The 14,262-nt window shown below is 56.4% G+C and overlaps 1 protein-coding gene across 4 annotated transcripts in view; it reads right to left on the reverse strand.

The window, feature by feature from the left end:
* The window catches only part of SPI1 (Spi-1 proto-oncogene), a 29,617-nt gene extending 15,604 nt beyond the window's left edge, over positions 1-14,013 (reverse strand). For 2 of the 4 annotated variants that reach the window (XM_070487651.1, XM_070487650.1), the window contains exon 1: positions 13,864-14,013. In XM_070487651.1, the coding sequence (XP_070343752.1) occupies positions 13,864-13,998 (135 nt within the window). In that variant the 5' untranslated portion in view covers positions 13,999-14,013. Of the gene's footprint in view, positions 1-720; positions 1,233-13,863 lie in introns of those variants that run through there. The other 2 variants (XM_014861330.3, XM_014861328.3) reach the window with 2 other exon arrangements.
* Between the last annotated feature and the right edge of the window lie 249 nt (positions 14,014-14,262).

Consider the following 14,262-nt stretch of genomic DNA (forward strand, 5'->3'; position numbering starts at 1 on the left):
CCCTGTCTCAGCCTCAGCCGTCGCCCTAACTCCAGTCCCACACTCAGCCAGGTCCTACCCCAGCCCCAATCTCAGCCCCAGGATGTCCCAAGCCTGGTCCCTCCTAGCCGCAACCCTAACTACTGTCCTCGTCTCAGCTCCACTCCCTACTCCGGCCCTGCCCCTGCCCCGGGCTCTTGGACCTGCAGCCTCCAGGCCCAGACCCTCCGGTCAACAACCATGTCCTCTGTGGCAGGCCCCAGCCTGGGCGCTGGGGACCTAGCCTTAAAGAAACCTCAGTCTCCAAGAGCACCCAGGCCAGGGGCCACGACTCTGGCCTGTCGCCTCCTGCCCTCAAGCCTTGACCGTCCTGGGGACCGCCTTCCCCCCAGCCAGTCTCCGCATCTCCTCCCCGCCACCTCTCTGCTGCCGCCCTCACTCTCCTCGCCCAGCACCCTGCCCTGGAGCTCGGCCTGCCACCCAAGCCCCATCTATAAATAACCGTTCAGGCCCCACCGATCACAGCCCCACCACGGGCCCAGCCCTCCACCCGCCGGGGCATGCTCCGAGGAAGCCAATGGCTCCCTCTCTGGGTCTCAGGCCAGGAGCTCCAGGGAGGAAACACCAACTTCCCACTGATAGCGAGCCGGGAGGGCAGCCGGTGGGCTGGCGGGCTGGTGGGCAGGCTAGCGGGTGCCTGAAGGGCGCGGGTTGGGCTAGTGGAGGAGTCCCAGTACTCACAGGGGGGATGAGGGGAAACCCTTCCATTTTGCACGCCTGTAACATCCAGCCGAGCTCCGAGCCGGTCAGGTCCCCTGCCTTGGTGGGGGCCAGTGCGGAGCCCCTTGGGATGGGGCGCCCCGTCTGGGGCTGGATGGTCTCAGGGCGGGCGCAGGGCTCAGGCCTGCCCCTGAGCTACAGGAGCCCTGGGTGAGCCCCCTCCCTTGACATTGCAGGGCCAGCGCAAGTTCCTGATTTTATCGAAGGGCCTGCCACTGGGAGATAGTCCCCTTGGGGTGACATCACTGCCTCAGCCCGTTTGCATAAATCTCTTGCGCTACAGGAAGTCTCTGGCCTGCTGGGGCAGGTGGTGCTCCAGGCGCTGGCCTGGGAGGCCATGGGGGCCAGGCCCCCTGCCCAGAGGAAGCTGGGACTGTGAGGGGCGGCCTTGGGGGTGAGGGTAAGGAGGAAGAGTGGGAGTGAGGAAGGCTAGCTCTACCACCTGGGGGCCTTTGCTGCTCCCGGGCCCTGATGAGGCTCTCCAACCCCAGTCCCACACATGCCTGCTTCTCTTGAGACCCCCACGTGGCCAACAGTCACTTCCTTGGGGTAAAAGCTGGTAGGGGTGGCTTCTTGGGGCCTCCACTTTCTGGGGTCAGCCTGGCTGGCTGAGGGGTCTGATCCAGCTGACTGCCAGGCCTGGCTCTTCCTGGGCCCTGGGCCCCCAGTGCCTAGGGTCTACCCGGCCTGGGGCTGGGCTCAGCAGCGGGGTCCTCAGCACAGTGCCACTTTCTCCTTCCCTCTGAGTCCAGCTTCCCTTCCACCAGAGGAGGGTCCTGGGTTCTTCTACCCTCCCATTCCAGCTTCCCGAGTGACCACTGCTTCTTCCAAATCCCTAGGGGCTCTATTCCCAGCCCACATTTCTCAGTTTCCCCACACCCTGCCGATGCCTGAATATCAATCTAGTCTTCCTGGTTTACAAATATTTCTTATCTGTCCATCATTCATCTATTTCCCCATCCATTTGTTTATCTATTTGTTCATCTATCTATCCACCCATCAAGCCAGTCATACATTCATTTCTCTGTCTATTTGTCCAACTGTCCGTTCATTCATCCATTTATATGTTAGTCCATTCACCTATCCACCCATCTGTTTGTCTACTTGTCCATCTATCCATCCATCCGTTATTAATCCATCAGTCTATATTTCCATCTGTTCATCCACTCTATATCCAGCTATCAATCTATTCATCCATTGATTCATTCATTCACTCATCCATCCATCCACCTATTCATCCATCCATTCATCCACCCCCCAATCCACTCACCCACACATCTATCCATCCATCCACCCATCCATCCATCCATCCATCCATCTACCCACCCATCCCCCCATCCTCCCATCCATGCATCCTGTCAATATTAATTGAGTTCCAGGCTCTATGCTGACTGCTGGGAAAATAGAAAAGTACTGGACAAGATCCCTGCCTTTGGAGAACCCCTAATCTAGTCTGGAGGGCAGAGGGCTGAACGGAGACATTTTTTGATCCAATGATCTCTAGTGAGTTTGCTCTGCACGAGAAGCAGCTCTTGAGCATCCCACTTCCTCCCCTATGTAGTCTAACCCTTCCCACTAAGACCTGCCTCTTTCCTGTCAGTGGAACCCCAGCCCCAAGTGCTTCTTCACAGGCATTCACAGGTCTGGGTTCACCATTAGATCTACTTCACTTCCATCTTCACTGAGTTTGTGCAGCTCACTTGGGACTCTCCAAAGGGACCAATCTCAGGATTCCCTAGGAACCTGACCAAGGCCCCTCCCCAAGAGGGGAGGAGAGGCAGGCTGACTTGCCATCAGTTCCATCCTTGCTCTCCACTTCCTGATCAAGAAGGCTGAGTTCACTGACTGGATGTGTGTGGGAGTGGGTCTAGTCTGTGAAAACCAGGTCCTGCTTGATATATTCATTCATTCCTTCATGCGTTCATTATTGCCTTGGCTTGGTTTGTTTATATGCTTATTTATCTACTCATTCATTCATTTAATCACTAACTTTTTGTGTGTATGTGTGAGGAAAATTGGCCCTGAACTAATGTCTGCTGCCAATCCTCCTCTTTTTGCTTGAGGAAGATTGTCCCTGAGCTAACATCCTTGCCAATCTTCCTCTACTTTGTATGTGGGATGCCACCACAGCATGGCTTGATGAGCAGTGTGCAGCTCCACGCCCAGGATCTGAACCTGCGAACCCCAGGCCACCAAAGTGGAGAGCGAACCTAACCACTATACCACCGGGCTGGCCTCACTAATTTTTTTGTTTTTAAAGATTTTATTTTTTTTCCTTTTTCTCCCCAAAGCCCCCCAGCACATAGCTATGTATTTTTGGTTGTGGGTCCCTCTGGTTGTGGCACATGGGATGCTGCCTCAGCATGGCCTGATGAGTGGTGCCATGTATGCGCTCAGGATTCAAACTGGCGTAAACCTGGGCCGCTGAAGCAGAGCGCATGAACTTAACCACTTGGCCACAGGGCTGGCCCCTCACTAACTTTTTATCGAGGGTCTTCCACGTGCTGGGCCTGGTAAGGGGGCAGAAAGGTGAACGAGGTATGCCTGGGCCTCCAGCAGTTCACAGGGCTACAGAGAGAACAGACATGGAAACAGACAGTATGGTTTTGGGGGGAGGCGGGGGCACAAGAGAGGGAGGTGCTAGGTGCACTGGGGAAGAGTTAATTTGGTATGGTCACAGGAGGGAACGCAGGCAAGGAAAAAGGCATGTGTGACTGAGGAACCAGCCTGAGCAAAGGCAAGGAGGTGGAAAAGAACAAGGGGATAGTGAGCCACCATCCTTGAGGCTGGAAGCAAGATAGGACACGAAGGCGAAGAGTCTTGAGTGTCAAGCCAAGGAGCCTGGGTCAAATCCAGGGGTGAGTGGAGCCTTTGCTGGCTGTGAGCAGGGAATGTGGCGCTCTTCTCCGTGGATGCAGCAGCAGACCCAGTTGGCTAGGTGTTCCTGAGGTCTAAATCTCAAGGGGCCCCAGGAGAAGAAAGAGATTCCATTGTCCCAAGTCTGGCCAAGCCCAAGGGGCCTGGGTAAGGAAACCCAGAAAAGACCCAGGGCCCCAAATCTCTGGAAACGGGCAGAATGACTCTCGCTTTCTGTGCAGCGCCAGCATCTGTGTCCATTCACACACCGAATCCTCTCCATCTTTCCTCCCACTTCCCCTCCTCCTCTTCCCGAGGCCTCACATCCCCAGGGCCCTGCTGTTCTTCAAAGCCTTTGGAATAGTGGGACCCAGATTCTGAGTGATGCTGAGCAGAGCAGCAGGCTTGGATCCACAGCCCCAGGGCTAACATCTCCTTTCAAAGGGGGTGGGGGATTATTTTCTGAGTGCCCAGCACTGTGCTGGGTGCTTCCACCCTTGTGATCTCATGTAACCAAGACAACCAGCTATTACACCAAGGCCCCAGAGGTCAGGGACTCGCCCAGGGTCATGCAGCTGGAGAGTAGAGAGTTGGGACGTGAAGAGCCTCGGAAGGGCTGGATCGTAGTGAGGGGGAAGGAAGCAAGAAGAAAGACTGAGAAGTGAAGCATGGAGAGGGCAGGGAGAGAGGGGCAAAAGGCAGCAAGGATTGGAGAGGAAGGGAAAGAGAAACAAATTAGAAGAGTCAAAGAAGACACTAGCGAGAAGTGAGCCAAGAAAGAGAAGCCAAGGCGAGGGTGGTGGAAGAGGAGAACAAAGCAGAGGAGAGAGAGGAGACGGGACAGCAGGTGGCTGAGAGGTGACAGGACCTTAGATGGGCTGCCCGGCCTCCTTTCTCTGCAGCAGAGGAAACGGGGACCAGAGAGGGTGCCTGACCTGCTGGAGGTCACCAGGTGTCTCACGCCTGGGCTGTGGCTCTCATTATTGTCAGCAAGAAATTTGTTTGAAACCAAAAATCTTGGGGGCTCCAGGAAAGGAGAGGCCAAAAAATTTTTTTAATTATTTTATTTTTTGAATAGGGAACACATGCACAAGGTACAAAATCCGAAAGGTACAGAAAGGGAAACTGCCCAGTGCCTCTTCCACAGGTTACTCCCCTGTTCCCAATTCTTGCATATTTTTCTAGAAAAAGTCTAAGCAGACACAAGCATAGAGGCAGATAAATTCTTTTCTTAATTCCACACAGACGGCAGCATACTAAACACATTGTACTTCCCTATGGTTGGTTTTTCTCCCCTAAATCCATTCCATGTCTGTGCGTATAGAGCTGTCTTGTGCTTTTTAAAGATGGTATAACATTCCACTGTTTGGATGGACCATGATATTTTTAAATCATGAGAGGTCTCATTCATACAAAGGAGAGCACAGACCATTTATGTAGAGTTTAAAGAAGAATTACAAGGCTGACACGTAACCACCATCCAGGTCAAAAAATAAAACATTGCCAGCACTCCAGAAGCATCTCCCAAAGGTCCCAACAGCCACCTCCCTCTCTCTAGAAGTAACACGATCTTAATTTTTTCAGTCATTCTTTCTTTGTTTTTCTTTATAGTTTCACAACTTATGTAAACATCCCTAACAATATAGTTTCGTTTTTTATCTTAACAGATTTTAATATTTCCATAAAGAGAATCATAGTGTAACTACTCTTCTGGGTCCTGCTTCTTTTTCCCACCATGTTGTTGTGTCCAGCTGTGGTCCATTTTTGTTGCTGTATAGTATTCCATTATTACAAAATATTTAACCAGTCTCTTCTTGACGGACATTTGGGTTGTTTCCACTCTTTTGCTATTACAAATAATACTACAATTGATAAAATTTGGTAATTTGCACATAAGCAAGTGTATGTCTAGGATAAATTCCCCAAACTTGAAATGCTGGGTCAAAGGGCAGTGCTTTTTTTTTTTTCTTTGCAGGAAGCTGGAGGGGAGTAGCTGGAATAGTTGGGAGGAGACTTGAGTTAAACGTTCCCTGGGCTACACGGACTACAGCGCCGGCTCAAGGTAGCGGTTCTCATGCTTTTACATTTGTTTGTCTCTAAAAAAGCATCCTTCAACAGTGAAGAACAAAACGTATTCTTTTGCCTTAGATTAAAACAATGTAGGAGAAAAGCCTAGTCCTGTGGAAGCACAGCCGGTCCGCTGTATCCGCAGGTTCTGCACCCGCGGATTCAACTAACTGCGGATCGGTCCGGACCGTGTTTACACGTACCACGCTCACGATCCGCGGTTGGTCGGATCCGTGGATGCGGAACCCGCGGATACGGAGGGCGACTAAAGGACTTGAGCATCCGTGGATTTTGGTATCTAAAGGGGTCCTGCAACAAATCCTCGGCAGATGCCAAAAGACAACTGTAAATGTTTGAAGGGAAACTAAAATACGATAAACTCTTTTTTCTGTATTTAATTTTTCAAGGCTCATCTTGACAAATAAGAGATTGATACTGAAAAGGAAATTACCACAACCAAATACAACCTTGTGCACCTCCCTTTAGACACCAACAAGTAGTATCTGAAATTACCTTAAATAGAAATTAAAAGTCCTTAAATTATGAGTAATAGTGAAAATGAGACATCTCTATCATAACTCTTTGGAGAAGAGACCAGCTCATTTATCTAGATTTTATAACATAAGTGCACAGGAATTTTTGACTCACCTCTTTTAATGTCAGACATATATTTTTTTAATTAAGATATCACTGACATGCAATAGTGTATTAGTTTTAGGTGTACTGCATTTTAAATTTTGAGATAGATGATAAGTGATAGACAGAGACGGATGACAGACAGTCACACTGCCCTTGACAAAAGTTGTACCCACTTACCCTCCTCCCAGCAGCACATGACAGTGCTGCCTCCCCAGCCCACTGGACAAGTAGGTGACCCTGTAGGGCTGGGCCCTGCAGAGCAACGGCGAGGCCAGGCAGGCCTGGGGTAGTTGGTGGAGGGCTGGGCAGCCCTTTGCCCGCACTGGGCTGGGCCGCTGAAGAGGGAGCCTGGGTGCTATTGCAATCACAGGGTACGCAGACAACAGGAAATGTGGGTGCTGTACCCTTGAACCTGAGTGCACAGAGGGGGACACGACCCCCACACTCGCGCACCCTCAACCTCAGCCCGGAAGAGCTCTCAAATGAGGGAACGCCCCCTCCCACTTTCCCAGCCATCGGTCCCCACGGGGAGTGACGGGGCATGTGGGGAAAGTCGGGCCTCAGGCCAAGAGCTGGGAAAGTTGACCAAAAAGAGCTGAACCCGTGTACAGAAATGGCTGTCTTGCAACTTCCTCTCACGGTTGAGACACTGCGAGAGGCTCCTTGAGCCCCAGTCTGGGTCGCCTGGGCCCCTCAGAGCTCCTCGAGTCGGGTCAGTGCACTGGGCTGGCTCCTTCGTGCTCTGGGACATCCAGCAAATGTTGACTCAGGGCCTCTTGGGGCCAGGCGACCTGAACGGGCAAAGATGCCTGTCCTCATGGGGCTTGTCCTCAAGCAGGGAAGACAGGGGGTAGCTTAGTAGCTGAGGGCATTTCACTGCACGTTAGAGTAACATCACTATAAGAAAGAGAGCATATCGCTGGGTGGCGGGGACCCCAGGCAGGAGCAGAGTAGGACAGCGGGGACAGCGTGCACTATTAAAGAGGATGGGCAGGACAGGCCTCACCGAGAAGGGGACACTTGAACAAACTGTGGCAGCAAGTGAGGGAGCGAGCCAAGCAGGTCTGTGGGAGCGGAGCTCCAGGCAGGGGACCTCCCCTACAAACGCACAAACCAGGAGCAGCGAGGGGGGCGCTGTGAGCAGAGCCAGGGGCAGGAGGTGAGGCAAGAGAGGTGAGGGCTGGGGCAGGGAGGGCCTTGGGGGCACTGTGTGGGATTTGGTTCTGATTTGGGGTGAAACAGGGTACCGTGGCAGGGCTCATTCTCTCTTCGTCAAATCTGAAGTTGGTGCCATTATCATCCCCGGGGGACAGATGGAGAAACTGAGGCTCAGAAGTGGTCCATGCCTTGCACAGCAGGGCTCAGCCAATCTGGTACAGGTGAGGCTCGAGCCTGGGTTTGCCTGAGACCCCAGCTGTACCCACAGCAGGTGCTGTGGGCCTTGAGAACAGCAGGGGAAGAGGAGCAGGCATTAGTTGAGCCCCCTGTCTACCTGTGTTAACTCACCCCCCTCCCACAATCCTGTGAGGCAGGCGTTTGAGGATCAGTGCCATTTTACAGAGGAGGGAGATGAGGCTCAGAGTGGTGAGGGGCGTGCCCGAGGACACACAGCTGGGAGTGGGGTGAGAGGTGACTGCTGCTCTGAGTGGCTCCGGGGCCTGTGCTTCCGCTGTCCCCATGTGGAGTTTGTCCCGTGGGTATTTCCCTACCCAAGAAGCTTGGCTGGAGTCTAAATCTCTGAGGCCTGTGCAGGAGCCCCCAACATCCCCAATTGAGCAGCCTCTCCCCGCTCCCCCACCCACGCGGACCCGCCCCACCCCCACCTCCAGCCAGAAGATACTGCTCAACATTCCCAGAACCTCTTTCTCAATCTCCCACGGCCTTTGCTCACAGGCCACCCCCTTCCACACCCTAAGGGCTCCGTCTTTCAAGGGCTCACCTCCTCCAGGCTGCCTCCCCAGATAGCCCTCCAGCCCCCCGAGTCCCTCTTCTCACTCTGCGCCAGCTCCTGCCCCCTGCTCCCCAGCCCCAGCGGCCAGGGGACAGAGATCCGCCGTGCCCCAAATCCTGGCCACCCCACCGCACGCCCGTCTCCTGCTGACCAGGCCTGCAGCGGGGAGCTCACCTCCCGCCACATCACTCAGCCTCCGGCACCTCAAACCCACCGCCACCCACAGTGACTTCCTTCTGCTCACCACGGGCAGCACCCCCCCACCTCTGCTTGCTCACTGAGGACAGGAGCCGCTTCCCCCAGGCCCCCTTCTCTGCAGAGCCCCCAACACCCCTGGACCCTTCCCCGTGATTCGCCTGATGGCCTTTGGACGAATTCCTTCCCCCAGCCAAAGCTCAGAGGCTTCCATTTTGTGTGTGTGTGTGTGGGGGGGGGGGTCAAGACCCATCTCCCAGCATTGTTCAAAGGACTGACAGAGATTTGTAAGCCTTTTCCTGGTATACAGCAGGGGTTCAATTAGTGCATGTTTCCCTCATTGGCCTCCACACATGCTTACTGAGCCTTCTGGGGGTTAGGAGTGTGGCTCTGGAGACCTCGACTTGAATCCCGTCCCTTCCCTTGGTTGGCTGTCTGGCTGAGGACAAGTCACTCCTCGGGGCCTCAGTGTCCTCATCTACAAAAGGGAGCACTAATAAGATGCAGCTGGCAGGTCGTGAGAATTAGATGAGGTAGCAGGCATGATGCTTGAGGGTGATGTGTGTGCCCAGCATCCCTCGGGAGGGAGGACGGCTCACCCTGTCCCCGGGAGCTCAGGATCTCTGCAGCCTTCAGCCCCTCAGAGTTCCCGACCCCTGGCCTCTCCACAGCCTCCTTGGAAAAACTGAGAAATGCAAGGAGCTGGGAAGCTGGAGGAGCCGTGAGACAGCGACCTCCCCCTCCTCTACCCTTCCCACACTTCTCTCTCACCCTCCCCGTCTGAGCCACCAGCTCTTGAGACAGGGAAGCCAGAGGGAGAAAAGGGGCCCGGGTGTGGAGTGGGGACCCCAGGATAGGATGAGAGGGGCGCTTTGAGAAGCAGAAGGGAAAAGTATTTGTTACTGAGCTGCCAGCAGGGGCCCCGCAGTTGAACCTTCACAACAAGGCCGTGGGATGGAAGGATCTCCATTTTACAGATGAGAAGTGGGGCGCAGAGCACTGCTCCAGGTCACAGAGCAGAAGGGGCCGGAATCAGGATGGGACCCAGGCTGATCTTACTCCAACGCTGGTGCTCCCAGCCCAGAGCGGGCTCGGGGTGTGTGCCATGTCTCCTTGGACAGGGGTCTCTGCCTAGGAGGGGAGCGAGAGGGCCCTGAGGGGGCCAGTGAGGGAGAGGCTGCCTTCGGCTTCCAGGATGTGGGGCCCAAGGCCAGTTCGAGGCTGCCCAGGGGGCCCCGGCTTGTTGGGGGGCAGTGCGGGGTGCAGGAGCAGGAGGCACGGGCCCAGAAGGAGTTAACTGCATGAGGGGCCTGGGTGAATCAGAGGCCCCGCAGGCTGCGATGGAAATTCCCTGTGCATGGCGTGTGGTCACCCAGAAAAGGGAAACGGTGCTTTTCGGAGCAGGGGACGGCGGGGGCTGGAGCCCGGGAGCAGACGCCTGCCCGGGTGGGGCTGGTGAGGGCGTTGTGACCAAAGAGGCCTGGCCTCCCGATCTGCTCTGGCGCTGGGTGGGAAAAGGGAGCTAAGGAGCCACCAGGCCAGGCCAAGCCTGGTCATGCTATGGTGTGTCCTTGGGCCCTGACGGATGGGTAGGAGTTCACCAGGCCCAGAGGAAGGAAGGATACTCGGGCGTGGGAACTACTGGAGCTAAGGCATAGGAGTGTGACTCAGCATGGAAAGCCAGTCCCCTTGCTTTTGCTGCGGAACTCTTTCCTGTCCTTCAAGGTCCATGCCAAGTGCCACCCCTCCCCACCCCAGGGAGCACTCACTTCTTCTGCATGTCCCACAGCCTCAGTTTCCCTCTCGGAGGTCTCAAGATTTTATAACTCATCTGCCTTCTCCACAGGACTGTGGGCAGGGGCCGTGTCCTAGCTTTAGAGACAGCTTGCACCCAGCATAGAGCTGGCACTGAGTACCTGCTCGGTGTTTGTGAAATGACAATTTCTCAGAAGAGGATTCTAAGGCTCAGAGAGGTTAATTTCAAATCAGCCAGCTGGCTGTGGCTGAGCGGGGCTCAGGCCAGAGCTCTTACCTCAGCTGCGACTTGGGAGGAGGGGCAGGGAGACCCTTCCCTCGGGGCAAGACAGGGGCACTGGGCACTGATGGCCTGGCCAGGGATGGCAACTGAGAACTCTGCTGTCCAAGGCCTCAAGCTTCAGGCCAGCCCTGCTTCTGCCTTTGTCACAGCCCTGGGAAACTTCTATCGTCCCAGGAGGGAGACTGAGGTATAAGATGGAGCAAGGAGCCGAGTCAGATGGAGAAAGAAGGGGCTTGAGTGTCAGGAGATCTCCAATCTCAGTCCAGACACTCTCTAGCTGTGTGACCTCAGACATGTGGCTTCCCCTCTGAGCCTCAGTTTCCACTTTATGATGGAGATAATGGGATAGGCGTGCTCTGGGGACAGAAAGAACTGACTCATGTAACTGGGAGCCTCTGCACCGATGTGACCGACTTTGTCTATCAGTAGTAACGAGTATTAATGATGTCGTCTGTTGTCGCTCCTCGAAGCGGTCTCCCGCTGCAGCACTGTCCCATCTGCCAGCTCCAAAGCAGCATGTGCTGTGGTCTGGGCCCAGTGTCTGTCTGTCCCAGCTCAGTTCTGTACCACACGAGGGCCTGTGAGCCACCCCAGCCTGATGAGCGGGCTGAAACCCACTCAGAGAGCATGATGGCTGGGGCCTCCTGCCAGAAACACGCTCCCCAAAGGCCCCAGGTGCCCCAAGTCCCACCGCAGCCCTCCGACTTCTGGGCCCTGTGAAGGTTGAGGGCGCCCAGACAAGCTGTCCTAAGGCAGGGCCGGGTAGCCCCGGGGCGGCCATTGGTGTTGGAGCTTTTCCAAACACCAAGGGGAACTGAGAACTGTGGGAATGTGCCTTGGGCAGGCTGGGGTGGGCTGGGCCTGGGTGGGAGGGGGCTGCTCCAGGGAACCCAGACTGATGGGGTCCTGGGGGCAAAAAGGAGAAGGGGACCCGCAAGCCGGCGGCTGTGGAGTTGGGGGTCACTGCGAGGTGCCATCCGGTTGTCCAGAGAGAGCTGGCCGGGCAGTGGGAGGCTGGGGAGCTGTGTGGGGAAGGAAAGAGGAAGCCATGGGGAGAGGGGGATGGGGCTGCCGGGGATGGAGTGGGAGTGGGGGCTGTGGGGCTGGGGGCCTGGAGCCACTTCGGCCGCAGCTACTTCACTTCTCCCGGTTTCGGTTTGTAAATAGCTGCTGGCTCCGTGCAGGCGGGATGGGCCCTGCCCCTTCTGAGGCCTGTGTCCAGGGAGGCCCAGGTCTGAGCAGCTGCAGATGCTCAAGCCCTGGATTTGAGGACCCCAGGAGGTATCAAGTTGGCCTGGCCTTTGGTCTGGGCGGGCAGGTTCTGGTGGGCCCAGCTCTGGGCAGCCCCAACCTGTGGTCACTGAGGTAATGCAGCTGAGACAGAACTTGATGACTTGGCCACACTGGGCTTATTTATAACTGGGCCTCCGTGGGCAGAAGCAGCTGCTGGGCCGCCAACTCAGCACTTGGGCCGGCCCAGGGCACCAAGGCAGAGGACAGGATGGCGGGGGCCAGGCCGGCTAGATGGCCCCTCAGGCTGGGCCTCTGGTCTTGGGATCCCCATGCCTCCATGGCTGGAACCAGTCCTCGTGCTGTGATGGGCAGGCCTTGAGATGCAGGGGGAGCTACGTGTGGGGAGGGCATCTGAGAACCTTCTGGATCAAGGGGGTGGCTGAACTCAGTCATAGGACTGGTCACTTCCCAGGGGGCTTGGCCTTCCCGCAAAGAAACTCTTTCTCCAGAAGTCAGATACAGTCAGCAAACTCAACAAGAAGCGAAATCATCTCCCCTCCCCTTCTTGCAATAGCAGCTTAAAAGCAAAACAAACACGTTCACGAAGAGGGTGAGCAGATTCCTAAGGCCTGGCCCTCATGGTGGAATCCAGACACCCGACAGACGGGGGAAGGAGCGGGGCCCTGCGAGGCCCCCCCAGCTCACCACATGGGCACCCATCTCCTTGGCGGACAGGAAGGGCTGGCCCTGCCCCCACCCTCCAAATGAGGGCTGTCAGACCCTTTCTTAAGGTTTGCAGGAATAAACAGTTTCCTAAAAATCTTTCTCCCTCTTTTGAATCCTTCTGGATCAACCTTGCCACCTCCCACTCTCTGACTGTCCCGTTGACACCCTGTCTCCCAGACTTGGTCCTGGTCTTCCTGCCTCCAAGCCTTGTTCCAGTCTATTCCCCGCCTGGTATGCTCTTTCCTTCCCCCCAGTCTCACCAGGTCCCCTCTCTGTCAGACCCACTCTGAGGGTCCCAACCTCCAGGCTCAGTGTGTCCCCAAAGCTGAGTCTCTTGGGATGTACAAGTCAAGGGATGTCAGAATTGGGGCAGGAAGAGGTGAGAGATTTTAGATCATGGGTGCCAAGATCACTAAACAAAAGGGGAAACCAAGGCTTGGAGTGGGTCAGGGATGGCCAAAGGCACTCGGTGAGTGAAGGATGGACCCGAGGCCGCATGGCCGGACTCCTGGCCTACAGCTCTCACCCCTAACCTCTGACCTCCTGGACCACCTGCTGGGCCTTGAGTGCCAGGCCCCGCCTGGTCCCTTCCTCTTGGAGAAGCTGTTGGGGATGGGAAGGATGGTGTGGGGGTAACTCAGGCCATCCTCTGCCCTAGTAGGGACGCGGGGTGGCGGGCCCGCTTGGGCCCCTCTGGGCAGGGTCGGGGCGCCCAGCCCGGAGCCGCCCGGGCTGCAGCTGCCCCTGTTTCCACATCGGCAGCAGCAAGTCCGGCGCCTGAGAAAACAGGAAGCGCCCAGTCACCACAGGAAGCCTGTGTGCGCAGCCTCCCCACCCCCAGCCCATTGCAAAACGCCAACAGCCCCATCACCACAGGCACCGCACAGCGGCAGCAGGAACGCTCCGGCCGCCCGGCTGCCGGGGAGCCGGACAGACAGACAGACGCCAGCCCTCGCCTGCCGGGCTAGGCCGCAGGGTGATGTCCACTCATGGCCTTGAGGAGCCCCGGGGTCTTGAAGTCTGGGCCTCATGCCTTCTTCTGGGTTCTCAGCCCCATCCCCAGATGAGCCTGGGCCAGGCCTGCCTTGGCCATGGTTAAATCACAATATGGGGTCAGGGGTCACAGAGAAGCCAACTCTCTGAGCTGGTCATTGGCATCTGCGCCTGGCCTTCAGACTCTGACAGGGCCCAATCCCCAAGCCTTACCGAGGCCGTTGGCTCAGAGCCTGCCACCCCCACTACCCCAAGGAGCCAGCTGCTCTCAAGTCCACACCTGCCACACCCTCTGCCCAGCCTCAGCCCTTCCTAACCGAGACTTTCTCAGCCCCTGGGGTCCTGCCCACGCTAGCCTTTGGGAGCCTGGGCCCCTCCTCATCCCACCCGGCCTGCCCCGACTCACCTCCCATTTCTGGCCCCCCTGGGCTCCACTCTCCGAAGGAGCTGGCAGTCCACTGAGGCCGAGGCCCGGTGCCTGGGGAGGCCTGTGCTCCTCCAGCCCCGCGGACAGCAAGGAAAAGAGAAGAGAGCAGAGCATTTCATGGCTATAATAAATCAAAGGGGGAAGTCGAAGCAGGAGAAATAAGAAACTTCCCTACCCTGGGCACAGGGACCTGCCAGGCAGCAGCCCCCAGTGCCCCGCAGCCTTCCCTCCTTCCTCCTGCCTCCCTGGCTGGGGCCCAGATCGGGTGCCCTCTCCTCAGGCCTAGGCACCCCACCTGCCCAGAGACCCCCTTCTCACTGTGCACCCTGGGGCTAGGCACCTCTCGTCTCTGGGCCTCAGTTTCCTCCTAATGGGCAC

This window comes from Equus asinus, chromosome 17, assembly GCF_041296235.1.
Source record: "Equus asinus isolate D_3611 breed Donkey chromosome 17, EquAss-T2T_v2, whole genome shotgun sequence".
Lineage (NCBI taxonomy): Eukaryota > Metazoa > Chordata > Mammalia > Perissodactyla > Equidae > Equus > Equus asinus.